Raw genomic sequence first — 24,512 nt, 5'->3', positions numbered from 1 at the left:
TCGCCCAGGGACACCAATAAAACCCCACAGTACAGATACAGTATGTAACCCTCTGCATACATATACAGAGTTAGGTATAGAGTATACCTAGTATAGCTCTGTGTATATACTGTCTACATGTACATTATCTATATGTGAATACATGTGAATATATCTATATATACTATGAATAAACTATCTATATACTATGAATATCTCTATATACTATGAATATATAGATAGTTTTCATATGCAGTATCTAAGTATATATATCTGTATATTACATGCACTGGATGTAGAGTATATCATATAGTGTATATTGTATTTATACAATATATCTACTCAATAGGGTATATGGTATAGGTAATACTCTATAAGATTATATACTCTATATACTCTCTATCAAGTATGTAGTATAGTCTACAGAGTATATATAGAGAGAGTACATAGTATACAGATTATATTAAAACTATGTATAGGATTATATAAAAACTAGAGAGTGAGTTTATAAATATATATAATATAAATAGTATATAAATATATGTATATCATATGTAGCTCAATATAAAAATTATGTGTATGCTAGATACAGATAGTTATGTATAGTGTATATAGTATCCTGAGTGTTATTTCTATATTATATAAAGATTTTTTATATATGTGTTAGCAGAAGCCTTGGGCAGGGATTCAAACCCAGATATGTGTGTGAATATATATGTAAATACATATATACATGTATATATATGTATGTATTTGTATATGTGTATATATGTATGCATTTATCACATATAAATGTGTAAAACAATCATATTCATAGCATGTGTTTTTAAATGGTGTCAGATACTCCTGGCTTCCCCCCACTCTCCTGCCAGGGAAGGTGTCATTTTCCTGGGTCTCCCTGGAGAAAAAAACTTTCTCTGCTTTCCCTGCCACAGCCAGGAGATTCCCTGTCACAGTGGGTGCTCCCTGTCACAGCCTGGGGCTCCCCCTGTGGTCCTGGGAGTGCCCCCACACCCAGTCACGCTGCCTCCTGTCTCTGCCCTCCCTTGCAGGTCTTTGGGGCCCTGGAGAAAGCCAAAGAGAAGTATCGCTTGGAGGACTACTCGGTGAGCCAGATCTCCCTGGAGCAGGTCTTCATGAGCTTCACTCGCTTCCAGCACTACACAGAGGACAGAGGGAAATGAGCCCCCTGGTGCCCCATCACGGACTGGCCCTCAGCCTATACATAGTATATATAGAGACAGTAATTTATATATCGGCGTGTCTTAAATACTGTATCAATGTAAACCTTCCCAGCAAGGGGTGAGGAGATGGCAGCGCTCCTGCGGCTGCCAGCACGGGTGTGCGTGGGTGTGCGTATGTGTGCGCATGTGACACTGCCACTCTCCAGCCTTCTTCATCCATACAGCAAAAAAAATCCACCCAAAAATCCGGGAGAGCCTGGATGGGTGGAGAGGGGCATTGGACTTGGGATGGCAGAGGAGGATCCCCTCTGCTCCCCCTTCCCTGCCCGTGGCTGACACCCAGCGGGACGCGCCCCACGCTCCTCACCCGCATGTCCCTGTGTTGTTTGGTGGTTGCTCGTGGTTTAGCAGGAGGCTGTCACATAGCTCAGATCCAAACCGTCCTTGGGGCAGCAGGATGTGCTGGGATTGCCCCTGGGAGCACTTTGTATCCAGCCAGGGGGGTACAGCTCAGCTTCTGTCTGGCACCTGCCTGGCATGGAAAGAGGAGGCTCTGTCTCCTTTAAGCGCTAGGGAAAACTGTCCCCTCCTGCCTGCTTGCCAAGCCTGGCTCGAGGAGCTGGCTCTGGCCCCAGCTGTGCAGGGGGAGCTGTGGTGCCAGGAGCTGGCACTGGGTGAGAGGTAGCAATGGAGCAATGCCAGAGCTCGGCCTCAGAACAGCACGTGATGGGCACGGCTGGGAGCCAGAGCTGGAGGCAGTGAGGGGTGCCCAGGGACACTGCAGGGACGGGTCAGAGGTGCCATAAGCTCCCTGGGGATGCTGTGGGTTGAGGGAGAGGTGCTGCAGGGTCTTGGCTGTGCTCTGTAGGATGGGTATGAAGTGTCACAGGGTGCCCAGGGATGCTGCTGGCCTCAGTGTTGTGCCCATGCAGGGGTTCTGCCAGCAGTACTGCCCCACACTGTGCAGTGCAGCCACAGGACCAGCTTGAAGCCAGCGATGCCCTCGCTGTGCCCGTGTCCTGCTGAGCTCACCTCTTTACACCCCACACAGCTCCAACCTGACCATATCTGTCCTGCATCCTCCTCCTCATCCCCTCTGCCCCTGACCAGGCCGTGCCAGCAGCAGGCAGGGAGCAGAGGCCCTGTCCTGCCCCTGCCTGGCTCCAGGATGCTGCTGGGCACCAGCATTGCCTGGGCCCAGTTGGAGGAGGCAACTCCTTTTTGGAGTTTCCCAGTGACTGGGTTGGGGTTTTTTTTGTTTGTTTGTTGGAAATCTGTGTTGATTCTTGTCTGTCCTTAACTAGTCCCTGTGTCACCTGGGGCAGCTGCCCCATGATCAATGCAGAGCTATTTGCACTATAGTACTACACACAATTGCACATAATTAATATTTATGGCAAGGGGGGCTGATTCCCTCCCAGTGAATGCATTGTCAGGGGTTGGGTTATATTTTTGGGTTGGGTTTTCATTTTTTCCTTGTGACTGACTCATTTATTCCTGTTCCATTTCTTTCCTTTGCCTAATGTTGTTGTTCAGAACAATGGTGCATCATGTTACTAAGAAGTTCCCTGGATCTTAAAGATGTGTGCTTTTATTAGTCAGCAGCCAGCAGGTGTATGGCCTGCTTAGACCCCTTGGAGTCCTTTGGAGTTGCTGGCAGGGAGGGATTGCACCCTGGGAGCATCCTGGTGGGCAGCAGAGCCAGCCACTGTCAGGGACCATGCAGGGGGGAATCCCAGCAGCAGGGACTTTGCCAGGGAGGGAAGAAAAAGGGGGGATGCTTTTTGCTGGGAGGGTGGGCTGGCAGTGCCCTGGGCACAGCAGTAACTGTCCATGTCCTATTGGCTCTGGTGCCCCCTGCAAGGCTTGGTGCTGGCTGGGGACACAGAGGCAGCTTAACCCCCACCCTGCCCATGATGCCATGGCAGAGCTGGGGGGAGCGTCCACGGCAGGGATGACATCCCCTGGCCCCAGCCCTCCATCACTCTGGGGCCACCCTGGCCTAAATGAAGGAGGTGTTATGGAAGTAGCATTTCCCTGTCCCAGGGGCTGTAACACCCTGCCTGGCAGCGAGGCAGGCACTGTGGGCTGTGCATGGTGCTGCTCCTGATTTCAGTCACAGCCCCAGTGCCAGGTGTGCCAGCCTGGGGGTGGGAGCAGGACCAGGAGTGCTCCAGGGGCAGGTGCCAGGGGCACAGCTGCTGCTGGCACTGCTCTGGCCTCCCAGGTGGGAGAAGCAACACAGCTCCTGGCCAGCTTCTACTCCCCCCTGGCTGCAGTGTGGTTGTTGCTCCCATCATAGGAATAATAAAGATGATTTTTTTTTCCAGTGGGTGTTTCCTGGCCTCCTTTCGATTCAGACTCTATTCAGCCTGTGCCGGCCTCCTGCTCTCTGCTTGGGGAGAAGGACATGGGGGTAGAGGGGTGTCCTACAAACCAGAACTAGAAGGGCTCAGTTTGGCTTGAAAAGCCCATCAGCTGAGGAGTTTTTTTGTAGAAGCAGAAGTTGGGGTCTCCATTCTTTTTACTTCAGGTAGCCACAACTATCCTCTCTCAGCTCACCCAAACAACCACAGGTGAGGGGGAGACCTTGAGCCTTTTTGCCTCCATGGCAGCGGGCAGCTGGCCCTGACATTCCCATTCCTGCAGCTTTGCCCACGTCCATGCTGCAGCGCAGCTCTGGAGCACAGCCAGGGTGCTCAGCCCCCCTTGCAGATTCCCATATGCCCCCCAATCCCAAGCATCACCTAAGACAGCACCAGCCCCTGGCTGAGCCCTGGGAGATGCAGCAGCATTAGGGCAAGGATGCAGCTGCAAGGAAGAGGAGCTCCAAGCCCTTGAATCCACAGGAGCCAGGTTCCCACTGAGCCACGAGTCAGCTGGGAGCATCCCCTCTCCAGGGGCCATGATGCTGCAGCCCCTGCTTCCCCTCTTCCCCATGGCACAAGCGCGGCTCCACGGGCAGTTTCAGCGCTTTATTGTCTGGCGGTGCTGCTGCAGCACCCCCTGGCCTCCCGTGGCTGCAGGGGGGAGCCGCTCCCTCGTCCCCAGCGTGGCACCGCAGTGTCCCTGGAGCTGGAGGCTGCAGGAGCTGCAGCAGTCCGAGAACTGGCACTTAAGGAATCCTGGCTGGGGCTGCACGCTGCTCCTGTGCCGGGCACGGGGAGGGCGCGAGGCCGGGCATGGCTGTGGTCCGGTGCTCTGGGCTGGCTCACTCCACCTCGGGCGTCTTAAAAACGCTTCAAAAACGCCACCGATGCTGGGCTGTCACCAGGTGCTCGCAGCTTCTTTTCTCTTATAAAGAAACCAAACACAACCTTTTCTTCCCTTCTATGAGCTGTTCTCGATTTTGGCCAGAAATTGCTGTGCCCACCAATCCTCCAGGTCAATGGGAACGAAGTCTGAGAAAGAGGGGAGGGAGAGAGGGGAACAGCTGGAGCAGGAGCAGAGCTCTGGGTGCTCCCTTCCAAACCCCAGAAAAAATAACCATGGAATCACAGAATATCCTCAGCTGGAAGGGATCCACAGGGATCATCCAGCCCAGCTCCTGTCCCTGCATAGACACCCCAACAATCCCACCCTGGGCTTCCCTGGCAGTGCTGTCCAAACACTCCTGGAGCTCTGGCAGCCCCGGGGCTGTGCCCATTCCCTGGGGAGCCTGGGCAGTGCCCAGCACCCTCTGAGGGAAGAATCTTTCCCTGATCTCCAATCTAATGACACCCCCAGGTCTTCTCCACCCCTGTGCCATGTCCCTAAAAGGCCAGACTGGATCTACAGGGACATTCTCTTCCTTGGGGAGCTCTCAGCCACTGTGAGAGCCCAAAGGCTGCTGACTCCAGGTGCCACCAGACAACTGTTGTCCCCAAGCCCAATTGGTCCTGCTGGCCCCAGGAGAAGCAGGTTCCCACAGGCAGCTCCTCTCTCTCCAGCATGATGCTGAACCCCTTGGTGGCAGAGGAGTCTGAATCCCAGAGGAGTTAGCAACACAGTGGAACATCCAAGGGATACAGTGGGACATCCCCACCCCAGTGCCTGGGGACAGCTGTGCCCCCAGCACCCCCAGAGTGACCTCAGCATCAGCAGGACAGACCCAACCAGCCCCTCTGGCACATCCAGCACTGGGATCCTCCTCTTCCTTCCACTACAGCCCTGTTCAGGTGCAGGCTGAGCCCACAGCCACACACTGCACCCCGAGCCTGATGCACCCCAAAGGGCCACAACCACTCCCACTTACTTTTGAGTCCGGGGTTGGGGGTTTTCTCCACGTACTGCACGGGGCCACAGGCGCTCTCCCCGCTCCGGCTGCTGTCCAGCTGCTGCTCTACCTGCTGCCAGGCTGGGGAGGGGGAACGAGGCTGGGTGGGTTTGGGACAGGGCTCCCAGTGCGGGGGGCTGCGGGACAGGAGCAGGAGGTGGAGCAAAGGAGGGCAAGGGCCCAGGTTGGGGACTCCGTGCCTGCCACTGATGTCCCCAGCACGGTGTAGGTGCTGGGGAGGGGCTCCATCTGCTCCAGCTCCTCTGGCTGCTGCCCCAGGGACCCTCTGCCCTCACCTTCATAGACAAAGCGGACGTTCTCCTCGTGGGCCAGGGTGTAACATTCTTCAGGGGCTGAGATCTGCTGCAGCAGCAGTGGGGGCCTCTTGCCATTCACTCTGTTGAAGACGAGTTTCTGTGCTGGGCTGTGGAGGGAGGGAAGCAAGGGGGAGATGAGGGCACAGGCAGCTCTGCCCATGCCCACCCCAGCAAGAACTGGGGAGGTTCAGGTGTCCTGGGCTGCCCCACAGTGCACACACTCGCCCACAGCTGCAGCCACCCATCCCTGTCCCCAAGGACTGGGATGGAAAGGGACCCAGCCCCCAGGGACAGGGGATTCTCACACAGGAAGGGTGCAAGGAGAGCTCCCTGGGGAAAAGCACCAGCTGCCCATCTCCTACCCATCCTCCAATCTAGCACCAAGTGCAGTCCCTAAGAAAGAATCTGCCACCAAACTTGCAGGAATATCAGGAAATGGAAGTGAAATCCAGTCAGGTACTGGACAGGGAATGGGCCATCCTCTGGGGAATGGGGCCAGGTTCACTGGAACAGCTCTGGCCCCAGCATGGGGCACACAAGGTGCCCCAGGACTGAGATGTTACACTCTGAAAAGTGGGAGCAGGTCAGGCTTCCTCAGAGCTGGGATCCCCTCTGGTGAGGGGCACTTCAACCACTCCCTGCCTGGATGCACCAACACACACCAGAGCTAAAGGCAAGACTCAGGATGAGACCTAGGAGCACGTTCAATGCAAACTCCAGTATTTTGGCTTTTCTGCCCAGCTCTAAGGCAGGACACGCTTGCAACAGCCACGTTCCTCATGGGGCAAAGTCTAAGGGGCCCTAGGAGTGGGTTTGGAGGGCAGGAGAGACTGGGAGGAGGCAGCTCCTGCAGATCTGCAGGCAGGGGCTGGGGAGGGCAGTGACTCTCAAGCCTCCACAGCCAGGGGCAGGGCGGAGGGCAAATGTGGCAGAAGCCACTCCACTGAATTCCAGGGATCCTGGGAAGGAGAGGAACTGGGGGGTAGGGGGGAAGCTCATTTCTTGGAGCTGGAGAGGAAGTGCAGAACCAGTGGGGTCCCACTACCCTGTCTGGGTATGCTGTGACTCCAGGCCTCCAGTCGGGAAAGGGTCTCCGTAGGGATCCCATCAGCACCTCCCAGCCACTGGAATACCCCACAGCACCCTGCCAACAGCTCCGGGTACTGCTGCGCGACACTGGAATTCATCAGAAAGTGTCACCCCGGCTTTTGGGACAGAGGGGAACGCCGGCTCCGCGTGGGCTCCGCGGCCCCCGAGGGTGCGCGGCGCGGCCAAGGCGGGCGGGACCGGCGCTGGCCCCGCCGCCCGGTTCGTGCAATCGGGGCCGTCGGCGGAGGGGCTGGACCAGCCCGGCCCCGGCTCTGCCCCGCACCGGGACCCCCCCGCGCCGCCTCCTTGGCGTGACCCCACCGGTCCCGCTCCCCGCGATTTCTGGGGATGGCCCGTGGGAAGGAGGGGGGGCGGCCACCCCGGTGTGTCCCCGACGCGGGGCGGCCCGCGGCACAGGGCACAGAGCCCAGGCGTGCCCAGAGCTCCGCGGGACGCACAAGCACCGCCGAGACCCCCGGGCCGAGCGGCACCGAGCGGAGCCCCCGGGTCCCCGTCCCGCGTCCCGCAGGCGGCCCGGCCGTCCCGTTCCCGTTCCCTTCAAGGTCAGGCCCGGCCGCCCCGCGCCGCTCCCTGCCAAGGTCACAGGGTCTCACCTGGCCGGGGGCCACAGGCCGGGCTGCGCTCGCCCCCGATACTCGCCCAGTTTGCTGCTCTCCACCGCCTGCTGCGTGGGACCTGCGGGGAGCGCGGGGCGTCAGGGGGCGGCCGGGGCGGGACGAGCCCCCGCGCCCCCGGCCCCGCGCCCCCCGGTACCTGTGCGGCGCTGCGTGGCGAGCTTGCTGGGGCCCCGTGTCAGCGTGTACATCGTGCGGGCCCCGGCCCACGGCCCCGCCGCCCTCTCGAGTGCCGCAGGTGCCCCTCGCCGGGGCCTTAAGCAGGCAGGGCCGGGCCCCCCCGGCTCCGACACGCCCCCGCGCTTAAAGGGGAACGCGCAGGGAACGAGGGGGACGCGGAGACGGCGCCCAGCGCCCGGGGGCAGCGGGGGATACCCGCGGGACGGGTCGGGGGGACACACAGGTCGGTGGGAGGCGTGCGGGGACACACGCGACACGTGTGTGCTGTGCAAGAGACATGTCTGGGTTGTGGGGACACATAGGGGACGCGCACGGGATACATCGGGAGCGCGTGTGTGGATTTATGGGGACACACAGGATGCAGGAACACACGCTGGAGACAAGCAGGGCACATGCTGGGAGCACATGTGGGGACTTTCATGGGACACAGAAGGGACATGCGGGAGACATAGGACTCGCACAGGACACACGGAATGCGCAGAAGGGACATTGGACCATGCGGGGCTGAAGTAGGGGAGAGGGCACAGCCGGCACGTGGGACACAAGATGGCACAGGCGCGCAGGGGACACGGGAGTCACGGGAAACTCGGAGGGGACCCGCACGGGGACATTCAGGACACAGGACACTGGAGCCACGGCACACACAGGGGACAGATAGGGGTCATTCCTGGGACACAAAGGACCCAGGCAGGGAAAAGTGAAGGGGTGCAGAGGCAGGGGCTGAGGTACCACCCCCACGGAGACAGCGCCGTGAGCCGCACATCCCACGACAAGCGCAGGGAGCCGGGGTGGGCAGCGGCGTCCCTGCCAGCACGGTGATCTTTGGAGTGGGAGGTTCCGCCAAGGTGTCCCCACGTGGCAGGAGGTGCAGACCCAGGACACGACCCCGAGCTGGTCCCCGGCTACCCCGCAATGTCCACCGGCCGCCCCTGTGCCTGGCGACAGCACCCAGAGTTTTGGGGAGAGACCGTGTGACAAACACACTGGGGTCTCTGGGAGGCTCCAGGCCCCCTCCAGGGGCTGCAGAGCCACCCCACGAGGGTGACCTTTGCCTTTCCGCCACGTTGCCCCGGTAGTGGCTAGAGAGGGAGGGGTGTACGAGGGTACCTCCCATAAAAGCCCAGCCTCGCCTGGCCCTGGTGGGTGCCAGGCACGCTTGGACCCTTCGCGGGTGTGCATCCACTGCTGCCACCACCAACCCTGTTACTGTGCCTAAATACAACCCTGACCCACGGGATGTCACCAGTGGCTGTCACGCGCCTTGTAACGTGCTGGGGGCTGTGCCTCAGTTTCCCCCCGGACCTGCCCGGGGTTTCTAAGCGCATGTTGGCGCATTCCTGAGCCTTTCCATGCTTGGAAGGGCTGAACCCCTAATCCTTGTGCTCCAGATGGATCCCTCCGGACCTCCATCACCACTGACCGCTGCCGCGGAAAAGGGGGGTGGTCCCCCCCTCGCCCCCATTTTCCTGGGGTGTCCGCGCAGAGCTTCACTTTGTCCCTTTTGGGGGGTGCCGGTGCGCGACGGGGGAACGGCAGCGCTGGGGGTCCACGGGCGGTGGGGGCGAGGGGCAGCGGAGCACCAGGGCGCTCGACCGCGCCGCTGGTGTAGTGGTATCATGCAAGATTCCCATTCTTGCGACCCGGGTTCGATTCCCGGGCGGCGCAGTAGTTTTTCGTTGCTCGATGTCGCTATAGGACATGAAAGACGTACACACACTGCTGCTCTCAGGGTGAAGAAAAGGGGGAGTTTATTTTCTGACTCCCAACATTTATAGTTTTCCAAAAATGACAGTGGATTGGAGGGTGACAGTGCCACCTCTCCAATGACACTGGACAAACCAACAGTCCATCAAATTTCTCCTCCTCCAGAAAAGAATGCAAATCAGTAAGTTATTTACAAAAAGTGTGTGAGAAAGTTTGCTACGAGAATGTAAGCATCAGAAGGCTTAGAAAATCTTAAAAAATCAGGGCGGCCGCTCCGCCTTCTCCCCTCCCCGCCGTGCGGAGCTCCACCCGCGGCGCAGGGCGGTGCCGGGAGCCGCAGTTCCCTCCCGCCCCGGCCATGCAGGTCCCGGCGGCCGCGGAGCGGAACAAGGGCCCGATCCTGGCGGTGCTGCGGGAGTGCGCGGGGCCGGGCGCGGGGCCGGGCGCGCTGCGGGTGCTGGAGGTGGGCGCGGGCTCGGGGCTCCACGCCGCGCACTTCGCGCGGGCGCTGCCGCAGACGCGCTGGCAGCCCTCGGACATCGACCCCCGGGCGCTGCGCAGGTGAGCGGGGCCGGGGGTCCCGGGGGGACGGGGGACCCCGCAGGACTCCGGGGCCGCCGCCTGCAGCCCCCTCCCACGGGCCCATGGAGCCGCGGCCCCGGTTCCCTGCTCCCCGTTTTAATTTTTTATTTATTTATTTTATTTCCTTTGGGGATTTTGGGAAAACCCCAATATCTAATTCTCCTGCAGCCCAGGCTCTCCTGCTTAGTGCTTTGCTACCTCCAGGTAAACCCCAATATCCAGCTTTTGAATAAACTGGATACGTATTTTTTTCCTAGAAAAGACTCTCTCAATAGTGGGCCCAGGCTCCACAATTTTTTTCTTTTTTCAGGAAAAAACCCAATAGCCAACTCTCCAGCAGCCCAAGCTCTCCTGCTCAGTACTGTATTCTTTCCAGGCAAACCCCAATATCCTGCTCTCAGATGAGATTAATGTGTATTTTTTCACAGCAAAGACCCCCTTGGACAGTCCAGGCTCTCTGGCTTGATGCTTTATTATTTCCAGGCAAACCACAATATTCAGCTCTTGCCCAGCCCAGGCTCCCCAGGTCAATACTCACAATATTTTTTTCAATAAATCCCCAATATCCAACTCCCAAACAACCCATGCTCCCCACCTCAGGACTTTATTTCTCCCAGAAAACTCCCAAAATCCAGCTCTTCACTGCAGAGAAAAAATAAGCCTGGTGGGGAGATGCTGGAACCAGCCCCTGTCCAGGAGGAGTTTTGTGCTGCCCACCCAGTAGCACCCACCACCCTGGGTAAAAATAATCTCCAGGCTGGGAGGCTGCAGGAGCTGAGACCTAGGTGGTGAATGTGCCAAAAAGGGTGTAAATAACACCAAAATCAGGAGGTGCTGGTGCAGTGGTGCCAGTGGGGTTCCCCACAAGAGAGTGCTCCAAACTTGGCAAGGTTGGGCCCTGGGGCCTCTGCATCCACACGCTGCTGGTTGTCCAGGTGCTTCCAGTTCTCCATGTAGCAGCTGGAAGCAAAAGGCTGGGCAAGGAGCCCCCAGGCTGTGCTGCACCCACATCCCTGTGGGTGTTTTCCCACTCCTGAGAGTCCCTGCAGGGCTCTGTCCCCGCCTGCAGCGGCTGCTGGGGCTGCAGGGGCACCCAGCTGGGCTTGAGCTGGGCTTTGGTGCCCACAGCATCGCTGCCTACGTGGAGGCCACAGGGGTGCCCAACCTGCTGCCCCCCATCCTGCTGGACGTGTCCCAGGGCTGGGAGACCTGGGGGGGCACCCAGCCCTCCACCCTGGACCTCGTGGTCAGCATCAACATGATGCACATCGCAGAGCTGCGCTGCACCGAGGTGAGCGCCCTCCACAGCCCCTCTCTCCTGCCGGGGAGGCTCCCGGGGGTGTCCCCAGCCCCCTGACCTGTCCCCACCTCTCTCGTTCCCCAGGGCCTGTTCAGGGGTGCTGGGGTACTGCTGAAGCCCGGAGGTGTGCTCTTCACCTATGGGGTGGGTCACCTGTCCCGGTGCAGGAGAGTCCTGGGGGCTGCAGGGTGTCAGAGCAGATACTGGGGAGTAGCTCTGCTCATGGCTTAGGGAGGGAGCTGGGAAATGCAGGGGCTTGGCTTCTGGGGGGGTCTCTGCCTTTTGGGGCACCTGCTGAGCCCTGAAAGGGGCAGTTTTGGAGGAGGCAGGTCCTGTCCTCCCTCACCTTATCCAAAGCAGGGTCTGGGGGTGCCTGCAGAGAGTGACAGGACTCACAGTGGGTGACAGGACTCCTTGGGGGCTGTGTCTCTTCGCACTTGGCTTCTGTGCTTGGTGGGGGCAGCAGCCCGTGGCAGGGGGGCTGGGGTGCACAGGGTGGCTCCTGCCTGCAGCTCCAGCTGTGTCCCACCAGCCCTACGCCGTGGACGGCCAGATCAGCCCCCAGAGCAACGTGGACTTTGACCGCAGCCTGAGGCAGAGGTAGGAGGGGGCAGGGGGGCTCCTGGGGCCCCATCCTGTCCTCTCTGTGCCGCCCTGCAGCTGCAGGAAGCTCCCTCCCAGCGTGGTCCCTCAAGATAAGCCAGGCCTGAGGGCAGCCCCCAGCCGGGGGTGCCCCCGGGGCTGCTTTGGGTGTCCCCTGTGTGACCCAGGGCTCCTCCCCGCAGCAATCCCGCCTGGGGGCTGCGGGACACGGCGCTGCTGCGGGAGCTGGCCGAGGCCAACGGGCTGAGCCTGGAGAGGATGGTACGTGCTGGGCCCCGGGGCTGCCCCTGCTGCCGGGCACCTCTGAGCCCGGCTCTGTGCTTCCAGGTGGACATGCCGGCCAACAACAAGAGCCTGATCTTCCGCAAGTTGTAACCTGCCCTGACGGCACTTCCAGCGCCTCCCGGCACTGCTGTCCCCATGATGCCTCTTGCAGGCTGTCACTGTCCCGCCGTGGCTGCCACTGGGGCTGGGGACAGCAGTGATGGGACAGAGCCCCACTCACCCAGCTGGGCCTGACTTGGCTGGGCGGGGTCCATCTGCCCTGGTGCCTTTGGGGCTCTCTTTGCAGTGGGGTGCCCCAGCCTGGGCCACAAGACCCAGCACAGCTGCCACGGGGGGTCACAGGTGTGGGGGGGGACAACACCCCCTGGGCATGGGGGAGACTCCTTGCTCCATTTCCTCAGAGGATGCTGTGCCGATGGTGTCTCCCTTCCCCCTTTCCTCAGGATTGTGCTGTTGCCCCCCAATAAACTCTGTGGCTTTGCCCCCCACACCCCAGCAGCTCCCTGATGTTTTCAGCACAAACACTGGGGGTGGGGGTGTCCCCAATTCAAACTCCAGCACCAATTAAAGGGTCAGGTCCAGCACCCAGGGGTGTTACACTGGGCCCAGAGGCTTTGGTGAAGTGGGAATATTTTATGGGTGGGGTGTTCCCAGCAGATCTCCCACCCCTCTGCAACCCAACCCAGTTCTCTATTGCTTCTGGACAGGCTGGGGTAGGGGTCACACGGTGGGGGAACATGCAGCAGATAAATTACAGTGGAGGTGGGAGTTGGTCTGAGGCTCAGCACGGGGTTGGGGAGAACTACCTGACAGTGGTAACCTCTAGACACAGGCACTGGTGCAGGGGCTCCCTCAGGCTGCCCCCTCTGTGCTGTGTCTGCAGCTCCCCCATCAGCACATCCTGACTCTCCCCTAGTCCTGGAAGCGGTTCAGGAGGTCGCAGGTTTTCTTCTCCATCAGCTCATAGATCTTCTTCACCCGTTTGTCGTTGGCTGCCCGGACGTAGCTGCTGGGGTCCAGCGTGGCCATTCCGTCGTGCACCTCGCCCATGATGATCAGGGGCCCGTCCTCCGCCGTCATGTTGGGGCAGGGGCAGCTCCAGTCCATGTCGGTCAGGGTCACCTCCAGGTACTTGATGTTGAAGAACTTGAGGCCCATCTTCTCATCCTTGAGGACGTCCTCGAGAGCGAAGCGGGCTATGCCAGAGTCCTGGTCCTCCACGATCTCCATGAGCCGCCCCACGATGGCGAAGTCGCTGCGGCAGAGGCTCAGCACCATCTTGCTCTTCAGGCGGCAGGCCTTGCACTGCAGGCTCTTGGGGAAGGGACACACGTCCTCGCAGGTCTCCTTGCTCTCAAAGTTGTTGGTGTTGCCCTCGCAGCCGCCGTAGACGAAGGAGTGGCACTGCTTCAGCAGGTGGTTGTACGCCCAGCGCGGCTCCCAGTTCTGGCAGGGCCCCTGCACCATGGGCAGGAGGCAGGTGGGGCGGGCGCTGCCCAGGCAGGCGGCTCGGCATTCCTCGTACGTCTCGAAGTGGTTCCTGTTGGCCCCGCAGCCGCCGTAGCGGAAGGTCAGGCAGGAGCCCTGCTTGGCATCAAAATGCCAGCGCACCTCCGTGGCCTCGCACCGCCGCCGGTCCGGCTCCTTCAGGCACTCGGCGCTGGGGAAGGGCTGGGGGCTGCCGGTCCGCGGGGTCCCCCCCGGCTCCCGCCTGAGCACCGACAGCGGGAAGTCGGCGCGGAGCAGCCCGGCGGCGTTCCGGGCCGTGCAGGTGTAGATGCCGGCGTCCTCGTGGCGGGCGTTGTAGATGACCAGCTGGCCGATGTTGGTGACCACCACGTTGCCGTACATCTGGTCCGGCCGCATGATGAAGTTCTCCTCCCGCTCGCTCTGCTTCTCCCAGGTGATGTCGGGCTGCGGGCGGCCGCTCACGTCGCAGCGGAAGCTGACGGTGCCGCCGGCGCGCACGGACTGGTGGAAGGGGTTGGTGTAGAGGGCGGGGGGCACCGGCAGCTCGGGGCCGGCGCCCGGCGTGGGGCGCGCCGTGGTCTCCTGCGGCACGGGGCTGGTGTCGGGCCAGGTGAAGATGTGCTTGCAGGGCACGGTGGTGAGGCGGGTGCCGCGCAGACACGCCTCGGCGTCCATGTAGCACTTGTTGTAGTACGTGAGGCCGTCGGAGGCGCAAGTGAAGTTGGGCTCCTTCTCGCAGCGGTCCTTGCACTTGCAGACGGGCTGCCCGTCCCAGATGTCGCAGTCGGAGCCCTGCTGCGCGCACACGAAGCTCTCGCAGGAGGCTGCGGGCGCCAGCGCCAGCGCCGGAACGCTGCCGTCGGCAAAGCGCGCGGCCACGCAGCTCCGCAGCCCACACACGTTGGTGCAGCATTTCTCAAAGTCTTCACAGTCCTGGCCGGGGAGGGAGAAGAGATTGCGGGGGGGACGTGGAGGTCACCCCTGTGCTGGGGCTGTGGGTGCTGTTCCCACCCCTGTGGGACTTTGGGGTGGGCAGGTGTCCCCCGCGCAGCCCTGTGCACCTTCAGCATCGCTGGGCTCCGGCTAGAGCCAGAGCTCCCCGGCACAGCTGTCCCAGCCCCAGCCCACCCTCAGCACCCCCAGGATGTTTGGGGGTGCACCGCAGGGATGATGGTCCCTTCTCCTCACAGCAGAGAGCAACCTGGCCTTCTCAGCTTTTGCTGGCCGAGGGAGGGCAGAACGCGCACAGATGAATTGTGAAGGAGTCTCCCCTCGGGGTTCAGACAGCCCTAACCGGGGTGGGGTTACCCCTGCTCAGCCTGGTGGAGCCAGGGCTCTCTGGAATGGACAACGCGGTCCGTGGGTGGGCTCCGACCCCCAGGGAAAATTTGGGAGAGGATTCTGTTCTCGGGCTGATGGGGTCCGTGTCCCAGCACACCCATTCCCTTCATCCCAGCCAGCCCTTTGACAGTGTGGAAGCATCCTGGGGGTGCACGAGGAGGGTGTTCTGACCATGGGACATGGTCTGAGGGGGTGACATGAGGGGGCAACAAGCAGTTTCTCTGCCTGTGGGCAACTGGGGAGCCCAGCAGACAGGAGGGGCTTAGGGGGCAAAGCTGCAGCAAGGCTGCAGAGCCCGTTGCTCTCAAACAACTGAACCGGCTGTGCCACCCAGCACAGGACCCACACCACACCCCAAAGTATCTCCTTCGGGGACCTGGGGATGCCCCCCAAACCCCGTTATCACCTGCAGCCCCCCCGCTCACCTGGTCGGCCTGGCACTCCCGCTCGCAGGTGCTCTGGGCGTCCACCCACAGGTTGGGGTTCAGCTGGTTGGGGCAGACGCCCAGGTGCCGCATCCTGCCCGGCTGCAGGCTCAGCCCGGCCGCCGCCGCCAGCACGGGCAGGAGCAGCGCGATGCCCAGCGGGCCCCGCTGCCGGCCCGCCCGCTGCCACCGGGCCCCGCGCCCGCCTCTCCCCCGAGGAGCCATCGGGGCCACCCCGCGCCGCCGGCCTGGCTCGCTGGCGAGGACTCGGGATAAATCACATTCAGGACGGACGGGATGAGGGAGAAGACGGGCGGGGGGACAAAGAGTAGGAGGAGAGGACCAAACCTCTGTCCTTCAGCACACCCGACGCCCGCCGGACCACCGGCGATGCCGCGCGCCGCCTCCATCCATCGCCGCTCGGGTCTCGGGGCGCCGGGGACGCGGCGGCAGTGGCGGGTGGCTCTCGGGGCTCAGTCCATCCCCGGCACGGCCAGCGGGGCGAGTGGGGTGGAAGGGGAAGACGGGAAGGTTGTAATCTGAATCCCCTCCCTTCCCACTGATGTTTCTGGGTGTTTGGAATGGGAAAGGCGCTGACCTCAGCCTCTAACCCCGGCGAGCCCGGCGATCCCTGGGCAAACACGGGGGGAGATCAAAGGCAGAATGCAGAAAGTCTCCAAAGAGGGAGAGTGAAAGGGGGGGCGGGGGGGGGGGGGCTCACAGAAAAACCCGCCCGGCCCACGGAGCCGAATTCCTGCAGGATGAGAAAACAGCCGGAGCCTGCGGTCCCCTCGGACGGGGCGGCCGGCGGGAGGGACGCGGAGCTCACCACGGAGCGGGCGGCCGGGACCCGGCGGGCCCGGGCGTCCCTCACCCCGCACCGCATCTCTGGGCACCCACCGGCCCCACAGCCGAAGGTGCCGGGAGCGGGACAGCGGCACGGATCCATCCCTGCTTTCCGGCCCGCATCCCACCAGTGCCGTGCTGCGGGCACAGGACCGTGTCTCGCCTGGCGGGGTGGGTGCCCACCCAGGCCCCCTGCAGGGGCTCCCCCAGCCCCCTGGGGCTCCCAGCCCTCCCTCCCCCATGATTTACAGCCAGGATGTTTCCTGAGCCACACCAGACCCCGGCACATGGGGCTGGGGCTCAACCAGCACGTCCCGCACCAGCCCAGAGCTGGCAGGAGCCGGCCCCGGCTCCCAGGCCAGATCCCCCTAATCCCCAATGGAGACTGACCTGCAGCAGGAACATTTAATGGCATTTTGGGAGCATTAACTCTTCCGGCTCTGGTGAGAGCCTCAGCCCTGAGGGGGGTTTGCAACCCCTGTGAAACAGCAAACCTGAGGGCGTTTTGCCCCGGGGAGCAGCTCAGCACCTCCATTCTCCCCTCTTGGGGAGCACGTGGTAGAGAGGACAAAAAAATCGGTGGGAGCTCTTTCCTTTTTTTGTTGTTTTTTTTTTTTTTTGTGGTGGGGGTGATCCAACCCACCCCCACTCCAGAGCTGCTTTCACATGGAATGGTTTGGTGCTCCCCCAGTCTGTGACTCCTTGGGGAAGCCCTTTTGCCCCAGACCAGGTGATTTGGGGGACCCTCAGCACCGCCACGCTGGTGTGAGCAGGGTGCAGCCACAATGCTCTGGCACAGTGACCTCCAGCCAGCAGGACTTACAGTGCTGTGACCAGCCACCCCTGCCACCAGCACACGGCTGCACTGCTGCTGCCTCTGGGCTGCCCATGGTGATTCTGGGGCTCCCTGGGACCCAAACCCCAAAGCACAGTCAGGTCTGTCACCAGCTGGCCATGGCCATGCATGGAGGGCTGGAGCGTGTCCCATGGCTGTGCCCTGAATCCCATTCCACAGCCAAACAGGTTCCCAAGGGTCCATCCAGCTGCAGATGCTGAGGGAAGGTTACGCTGCCCTGGGACACTCGGGGGAGGCTGATGTTCTGCAAACAGGGAATTGCATCAGGCTAGCCCAGCCAGGAGCTGCCAGGGCCTGTACCCTGCATGCCCTGGCAGCCTGAAAGCCCCAGACTGACCCAGCTGGCCCCAGGCACTCGCTGCCTGGAGATCCCTGATCCACAAACCCACAAATTCCAGCTGGGAAGCAACGTGGCAGATGTACAGCACCTTGGTCCCAGGGCTGCAGCCCAGAGGCATAGGGCTACTTTGGGGTGTCCCAGGGTCCTTCCAGGGGAACTGGTGCAGGAGGAAAGGGGGAACAAGACCTGGAGCCCAACTTCTGCCCATACCCATGTCTGAGCTCTGTGTGGTCACAGCATGATGCCAGTGCCAGGCTCTGGGTAGGTTCTTGCCCCACTGGCCCTTTTCAGAGGAACAGTGCTAGAGGGTGGCATGTGTCTCACAGCAGAGCCCAAGGTGCCTCATGCCCGTGCTCTCAACATCAGAAGCTGCAAGGACAAGCCAGGAACCTTCACCTCGGTGGTGCAAGGCTGGATGGAGGAATGGCAGCTGCTGCATGGCTAGAAAAGCAGCTCCCAACAACTGGAAATCCTCACCCACACCTTGGGACCCCAACCCAGCCTCTTTTAGTGCTTCTTCAGCTGAAGGTGAATGACAAAGCAACTCTTCCCACCCTGACCAAGCCCACAGAAATTCCACCATCTCAACAGTTCCCAGCTGTTCACCTCCATGTGTCCAGGCACCAACTGCACCCTAGAACAGGGATTTTTTGGGTCATTTTAAAAGATCCCAGGCACAGATAAGGGTTTTATGGTTCATCTTCTCCCTCCAAGACAAGGAATTGGCCCAGCACTGTGTCCTGGAGGGAAGAGTGCCGTGCCACGTATCCCTGCTCCCAGACCCTGCTGCAGCCAGCAGGCTCCTGCCCCTCCAAGGCACCCGTGGGCAGCTGCACCCTCATTTTCAAGCACCTTGCAGTTGTATGAAGGTCACCACCTCTTCCCAGCCTATGTGGGACAGTGGGACCAGCCCAAGAAACCTCAGATCAGAAAGGTGAGTGCAGAGAAACACACTCAGTGACCAAAGCCCTGAATCATCCCAGAGCAACCTGCTCCCTCCTTTCTCCGAGGAGCAGAGAGCTCTCGCAGCCTTCCCAGCCGGCTCAGGCTGTGCCGTGTTTTCCTGCCCGGCTCTTCCCAGGCAGACAGCTGCGGCCCCGCAGCCCCCGCTGCTCCGCCCTAATGGGCTCCGGCTGTCCCGACCCCACCTGAAACCACACACAGCCTTTGTTTCGGCCCTGGGAGAGGGAACAGACACTTCCAGAACCCCCTGAAGAAAAAGAAGAAAAAAAAAGGGCTGTGTGACTCTTCCCTGACCAGGCTTTCACCTTAGCTCCAGGGTTTTCCAGGCTGCAGACACGATCTCATTTCCCCCTGCCCCCTCTCAGCCCCAGCAATTACTACTTAAGCTGTTAAAACAAGCGTGGCCAGTCTGGTACGAAGTGGAAAATCTGATCCTAGGGAAGTGAGAAGGCAGGGGAAAAGGGAGGTCAAGGGGAGGTGGGCTGGGAGAAGGGGATCAGACAAGAAGTCTCCCTCCGCCCCAGGATCAAATCCCCCATCGCTGGGGCTCCGTGTCCTCCAAAGGCCACTCTGGTGTGACACTGGTGCTCCGAGCTCCCTGCAGCATCCTCTCCCTTTCAGTCCCATTTGTCCCAGGATGGCTTCCAGCTTGCTCCAGTCTGGGCTGCCACAGCACTCGCTGCTCCCTCAGGATCACCCAGACTCAAAGAGGGGATTTAGAGTTTGACTGTACTTGTCCTGCCCCGTGGAGAAGGGACTGGGCACAACTCCTGGCAAACTGCTGGAGAGCGTGGCTTCCTCCAGCCACCTACGGGACCAGCCCTGTTGGAGATGAGTTTGTGTTTCCTTAGGGCTCCACTACCCCAAATCAGTGGCTCTGTGAGAATAAAGAACAGATTTATCTTCTGCATCTACAGAATAGGAATTATGGCTCCCCAGAAAATGTAATTCAAGTTATTTTGTGGATGACCTGGAAATGGGAATATACACCTGTAACACAAACAGTCCTAAATCCCCAGGTGTGGGCAAAACCACCACCTTTTACCTTCAACCTCTTCCCAGCCCACACAAAAACAGATACTTCTCCTCCTTTCAACTGGTAGTTCAAAACAAACAAAAAGACTTTAATTTATACAAAACAAAACCATGTAGAATCAGTTAAACAACACTGACTGTACAAAGGAATAAAAAAATAAAAGGATAGTCCAAAAAAACCCAACTCAGGAATGGTACAAGTGTTGGAGAGCAGCTACAGACTAGTGTTGACATCAGATGCAAGAATCTTTTCCTTTTAAATTAAAAATAAAAAAAAGTTTGTTGCTGGGCAATCACTCCAGGGAAATCTTCCATCCCCACTCCAGACAGGATCTGTGAGACTTTACAGGGTGACAAAACCTAAACCAACCAGAGGGAAACAGCGTGGGAAGGTGGCACACGTGGCACAGCCAAACCAAGCAGAGGTACAGCAAGTTTTGAGACATGCAGCAGCTTGGTGATTCCAGGAAGGATCCCTTTCTGCCCCTTCCTCGCACACACCGGCGCCGGGCCGGGGGTGATTCCTGGGAGGAGCCGCCCTTGGCGGTGCCGGTCACCTGTTGGCCGTATATCCCTGTGCTGCTGAGCCAGCGATTGTCTTCTGCTGCGTGTTAAGTGATGGGAAACAGGTGCCAGCCATCCAGACAGGTTCTCCAAATCCCCTGGCCTTCGTGCCACCGGGACAGCCCGGCTGCGGCTTTGCTCTCGAGCCAAAGCACCCCTTCAAAGGATTCCTCTCCCCCTCCACCTGCCTGGGGTTTAATTCTGTCCTCGCTCACTTGAGCTGGGTGATAAAGCACGAGAGAGCCGAGCCAAGAGACCTGCCCGTGCTGTGCTCTGCAGGGAGGGGAGGGGGAAGCCTTTGGCACCCCCCAGGTCAGCTTGGGAGTGAGGGAAGCGGTGTCCCCAAGGGGGACACGTCCCTCCTGTCCCTCCTGTCCCTGCTGCCTGGACACAGCGGGTCCGTCGGCCGCGCCGGAGCTGCAGCGGCTTCATCCTGCCCATGCAGTGCCCCAGGCTGCCTGGAAAGGGGGAGCAGAGCAAGCTGATCCCAGGAGGAGATGGCAGCACTGTATACTTCACTTACTACCACGCTACTCACGGTCTACACACCCTGGCCACCTATGAGAACCTGCCACCATAGCCCAGCCCCACTGCCAGGCTCCCTTAGCTTTTGGGATAAGGGCTGGGTGCTACTTCTCAGTTTGCAGGTGAATTTCCAGCACAGATCAGCTGTGGAACAAAGCCAGAGAGGCAGGTGCACTTGCTTGACAGAAGATCCATCCCAAGCTATTGCCCCTCCACGATGCAGGAGCCATGCCATGGAGCAAAGCAGTTTGCTCTCCCAGTCTCCTGGGACTGCTCCAAGAGCCAGGTGATTTTGCCACTGAGGGACCTGGAGATCTCCATTTCCTCACCCCAACCTTCCACATTCCCAGTCCCTGCTCCTTCATGCTCCAGTGGGAAAAGCCACTTCTGTCCTTTCCCACTTTCATCCAGGAGGAGCCACAGCAGTGCAAGCTCAGGCAGCATCTTTGGGAAAGCAAAGCTGGAAGCAGCCAGGATCCAGGAGCTGTCACATGTGGTGCTGTCATGGATAGAGTGCACTAGAAGCAATGGATGAGACTTTGCAACAATAAGGGACAAAATTCAGCATTTTTCCTCTGCTTTAGGCACAATGCTTCCACCCCCTGCTCCTAAATCCCCGATGAGAAAGCACAAAGTGAGCAAGGCCTCAGTCTGACCCCAGAGCTGCCTCTTCCTCCTGCCTGCCAAAACACTTCAATCCCCCAGGACCCTGGCCTCACTGCTCTGCTTCTCCATGAACTGCCATCCCACCCTGCCTTCAGCACTCACAGTTTCTAGTGAATGGTAGGAATAGAGCAGCTTGGGGCATGTTCCACACCAATCATCCTTTCCTTCTGCACATGTAGTATTTAAAAGCACCAGCACGAGCCCAGAGGTGAGGGAAAGTCTCTTAAAGCATTTATGTGTTTTCATTGGAAAATCCTCCACTTGTCCCCTTTGCTGACACTGGGAAAGTCAATCCAGTGCTTGTATTTACATGGCTGCATAAAATTTTCCCTGACTGCTTCTTAAAAAAACCCTTAAAAAACAAGTGATATTTATATATATGTATAATATTTACATAAATAAGTGAAGGCGGCGAACGGAGCGCTGCCTTCTCCTTTCCAATTGGCCAACTCTTGCCTTGTTTTCTGTTTTTTTGGCAACAGCAGGTTAACATCCTGGTGAAAATTGTCATTAGTCCCCCATCCCTGCTTCTTTTTGTCTACATCCAATGACCACTATTGCACCAGCAATCTGTTCAGGAGGCCAAGAGTTAAAGTTGCAGCACAGACTCTCCTTGCCTACTCCCTTAAGCCTCTCAATCTTCCATTAAATCCATTGCTCCATCGAGACTGGATGAGGTTTTTTTCCCCTTCCCCCCTCCCTAACCCGGCAGCTGCTGAATTTTCCACCCCAGGCCAAGAGGCAAAGCCCAAAGCATTCTTGGAGGGTCACTTGGCAGATCCTCTCCCCGCCAGCGCTGCGGGATCCAGCCGGCACCATGCTTCTTCCTATGCCAAGCCAAAACGTGAGCACATTCCTAACGCTCGTGCGTGCCATTGGAAAAGCAACCGTGGCCCATCCGAAAGGATCCAGTGGAGAAGGGTTGAGTGTGCAAACAGCTGTACATGGGCGGGCGGGCGTGGATCCGACAGAAGCTCGGGGTGCCCATCCTGCTAAGAGATCTTGCAGTTGTTGCGTGAGCAGTTCTGTGGGGGGCTCTGGGGCGGCCGGATGGATTTGGATCTCTTCAAGCTGTTCCCTTTGCTGCTGCTCCCGCCCCCGCTGCTGGCCAGGGAATAGGAGCGGCCGTGCATCATCACGGCGTTCATGCCGTTGGCCATGGAGAAGGATTTCAGGTGGCTCTTGATGGTGACGGGCAAGGGCAGCTTGTCAATGAGGTGCACCGGGGTGCAGGACACGATGGCTCGGCAGCACAGGTCCTGTAAGCTGAACACTGCGGGGAGAAAGGACCACACAGTCAAGGGCCAGGAGATTTCCTGGGTTGCCCTTCCCCACAGCTATTTCTTACACTGCACAGCTCCAGCTCCTCAGGGAGATATGTCAATAATGATTGCACAGGAGCTGGGAGTAGGGAGCAGGGTATTTAGGACAAAAGCTTGGGAAATCAAGGAGAGCTTTGCTGTTGGAGGTTGGTGCTTTGCCAGACACCAGCTTTGGTGTGAACACAGGGTTAGGTACTGCCAGTCCTGCTCTGCTCAGCACCCGGGGCTGGCAGAGCCTGGCTCACATTCCTGACAGACACTTGGTTTCTCAACTCATCCTCTGGCAACCAGGACACGCCTGGAAAAGAGGCAACAGGGTCAGCAAGTCCTGCTCAGGACAGTGTCAGCTGGCATCTGCTGAACCCCTAGGCCGCAGAGATCCCAACAAGCCAGAACACTCAAAACACCACTCAGCCCGTCCCAGTTTCCCAGCATCCTCCCAGCTCAGCCTGCCCCATGCGAGCCTGCCTTGGGAAGTCCCGCTCCTTGCCGGGGAATTCCCAGCCAGGGGCCACACGAGGGCACTCGTTATCCTCCTGCCTGCCAAAGCCACGCTGCCATTCCCGAGCAGGCAGCTCCCCACTCCTTGCTAGGGAGCCCCCGAATCACAGAACCATTTCAGTTAGAAAGGCCTTCTAAGACCATCGAGTCCAACCATTCCCCCAGCACTGCCACTGCCTCCACTAAACCATGTCCCCAAGTGCCACATCTGCATCATTTTTCTGAACACCTCCAGGGATGGTGACTCCACTGCTGCCCTGGGCAGCCTGTTTAAGTGCCTGACCACCCTTTTTGTGAGGAAATTTCCCTTAATGTCTAATCTAAACCTCCTCTGGAACAATTTGAGGTTGTTTCCTTTTGCCCTTTCTATTCCCAAGCAGGCAGTCTGCAGTCACAAATCCTCTGGAAAAGATGCAGGAAAGGTCTGTGCATTCAGCCCATCCCTGCCCACCATCCCTGTGACCTGCAGACCATGGCACAGCAGCCAGGTTGGGGACAGGAGCCCAGGCAGAAAATCTGGTGACTGGGGCTGGCAAACAGGATGTTCTCACCCTGGTAGGCAGGGGCTGAAGGTCCATATGAGAGCAGGTCACCCCAGGAACACAGATCTGCTGCTGCTCAGACTGCAGTGGGACACACTGCTACCTCCAGCCAGGAATAATGTGGGAAGTGAGATTACTCTGCTTCAAACTCAACAGGCTGAGATGTAACATGGAATCTGCTTGTGGTTTCCCTCCTTGTGGCACACATGCCTGGATATATGGAATAACCCAGCCCACTGCTGCATGCTGACAGCAGGGATGAGATTTAGTCCCTTTCAGCTCCTTGGGCACACTCTGCTTCCCTCCAAAATGAAGAAGACAGGCTCAGGCAAGGACAAGGAGTGAGGTGCTTACATTTGGATTTATCCCACACAGCTGTTTGATTGAAGTACTTTCAATGTGGGAGCTTATTTGCCCTCAGCCTCATCCAGAGTAAGTGGAAAGGCAGAGGATGCCCCAGAGCACTTCAGGTCCCAGACATGCTGAACTGCCCTCTGGAGCTGCCCATCCCTACGCCAGCACAGGCAGCTCCTGGCTCAGCTTCAGCTTGTCTGGCCCGAGGCATTCCCCCACATCTGGTGGGTGCAGCTCCCACAGCTCCACAGCCCCGGCCCCAGGGCTCCCCCCGAGCACCCTCCTGCCCACTGACCTCGGTTGGGTCTCCAGATCTTCTCCATGCCGTGCCGCATGAGGACGATGCGGGACAGCTCCGTGAAGGACTCGATGACGTTGAAGTTGCACAGGGGGCTCACCTCGAAGAAGGTCATGCAGTTCTTCTCGGCGTAGGCGCGCGCCTGCTCCGTCGGCACCTGCCGCTTGAAGGCCAGGTGCAGCCTGTTCCCCACCAGGATCCGAGGGACACCTGGGGCGTGCTGGAGCAAGGAAAGAGGTGAAGAAATCACGGCTACACCCAGCGTTCTGCTTAGCTGCAATAGCAGCCAAGGGAAAACAAACAGAAGCTGCTCTGTGGCCGAGGGACTGCCCAGCAGCACCTCTCTGTGGT

The 24,512-nt window shown here is 59.2% G+C and overlaps 5 protein-coding genes and 1 non-coding gene across 8 annotated transcripts in view; 3 read left to right on the top strand and 3 right to left on the bottom strand.

Annotated features, from left to right (window-relative positions):
- The window catches only part of ABCA3 (ATP binding cassette subfamily A member 3), a 31,778-nt gene extending 28,286 nt beyond the window's left edge, over window positions 1-3,492 (top strand). Inside the window, exon 31 of the mRNA XM_071444555.1 lies at window positions 1,032-3,492. Within this exon, the coding sequence (XP_071300656.1) occupies window positions 1,032-1,163 (132 nt within the window). The 3' untranslated portion in view covers window positions 1,164-3,492. The remainder of the gene's footprint in view (window positions 1-1,031) is intronic.
- A 631-nt stretch (window positions 3,493-4,123) lies between these two features.
- On the bottom strand, window positions 4,124-7,753 carry MCRIP2 (MAPK regulated corepressor interacting protein 2). The gene is made up of 5 exons (XM_071444574.1): window positions 7,599-7,753; window positions 7,439-7,520; window positions 5,715-5,842; window positions 5,398-5,499; window positions 4,124-4,564 (listed from the first exon to the last, which is right to left on the bottom strand). Exons 1-5 carry the CDS (start codon window positions 7,648-7,650, stop codon window positions 4,494-4,496), a joined length of 435 nt encoding a protein of 144 aa, XP_071300675.1. The 5' UTR covers window positions 7,651-7,753; the 3' UTR covers window positions 4,124-4,493.
- Window positions 7,754-9,233: 1,480 nt separating this feature from the next.
- TRNAG-CCC (transfer RNA glycine (anticodon CCC)) lies at window positions 9,234-9,304 on the top strand. Its single transcript has one exon. It is a non-coding gene; the product is annotated as a tRNA-Gly (tRNA).
- Window positions 9,305-9,664: 360 nt separating this feature from the next.
- On the top strand, window positions 9,665-12,603 carry METTL26 (methyltransferase like 26). Of its 2 annotated transcripts, XM_071444553.1 has the most exons (6): window positions 9,665-9,904; window positions 11,054-11,216; window positions 11,310-11,369; window positions 11,758-11,825; window positions 12,011-12,089; window positions 12,156-12,603. In XM_071444553.1, exons 1-6 carry the CDS (start codon window positions 9,702-9,704, stop codon window positions 12,201-12,203), a joined length of 621 nt encoding a protein of 206 aa, XP_071300654.1. In that variant the 5' UTR covers window positions 9,665-9,701; the 3' UTR covers window positions 12,204-12,603. The 2 variants fall into 2 exon arrangements, with proteins under 2 accessions (XP_071300654.1, XP_071300655.1); XM_071444554.1 differs by lacking the exon at window positions 11,310-11,369.
- A 55-nt stretch (window positions 12,604-12,658) lies between these two features.
- WFIKKN1 (WAP, follistatin/kazal, immunoglobulin, kunitz and netrin domain containing 1) lies at window positions 12,659-15,759 on the bottom strand. Its single transcript, XM_071444552.1, is given in 4 exon segments — window positions 12,659-14,516; window positions 15,350-15,580; window positions 15,582-15,615; window positions 15,698-15,759. Coding segments are annotated over 4 exon segments (1,818 nt in total). The 3' UTR covers window positions 12,659-13,025.
- A 3,692-nt stretch (window positions 15,760-19,451) lies between these two features.
- Window positions 19,452-24,512, bottom strand: part of RAB40C (RAB40C, member RAS oncogene family) — a 36,899-nt gene continuing 31,838 nt past the window's right edge. For both annotated transcript variants that reach the window (XM_071444551.1, XM_071444550.1), the window contains 2 exons: window positions 24,159-24,381; window positions 19,452-22,417 (listed from right to left, as the gene is read on the bottom strand). In XM_071444551.1, the coding sequence (XP_071300652.1) occupies window positions 22,137-22,417; window positions 24,159-24,381 (504 nt within the window). In that variant the 3' untranslated portion in view covers window positions 19,452-22,136. The remainder of the gene's footprint in view (window positions 22,418-24,158; window positions 24,382-24,512) is intronic.

The sequence above is a fragment of the Agelaius tricolor genome, unplaced genomic scaffold (assembly GCF_023055355.1).
Source record: "Agelaius tricolor isolate 1412-34295 unplaced genomic scaffold, bAgeTri1.0.p SCAF_19, whole genome shotgun sequence".
In the NCBI taxonomy this organism is placed as follows: domain Eukaryota; kingdom Metazoa; phylum Chordata; class Aves; order Passeriformes; family Icteridae; genus Agelaius; species Agelaius tricolor.
This window is presented reverse-complemented; position numbering and strand designations above follow the sequence as displayed.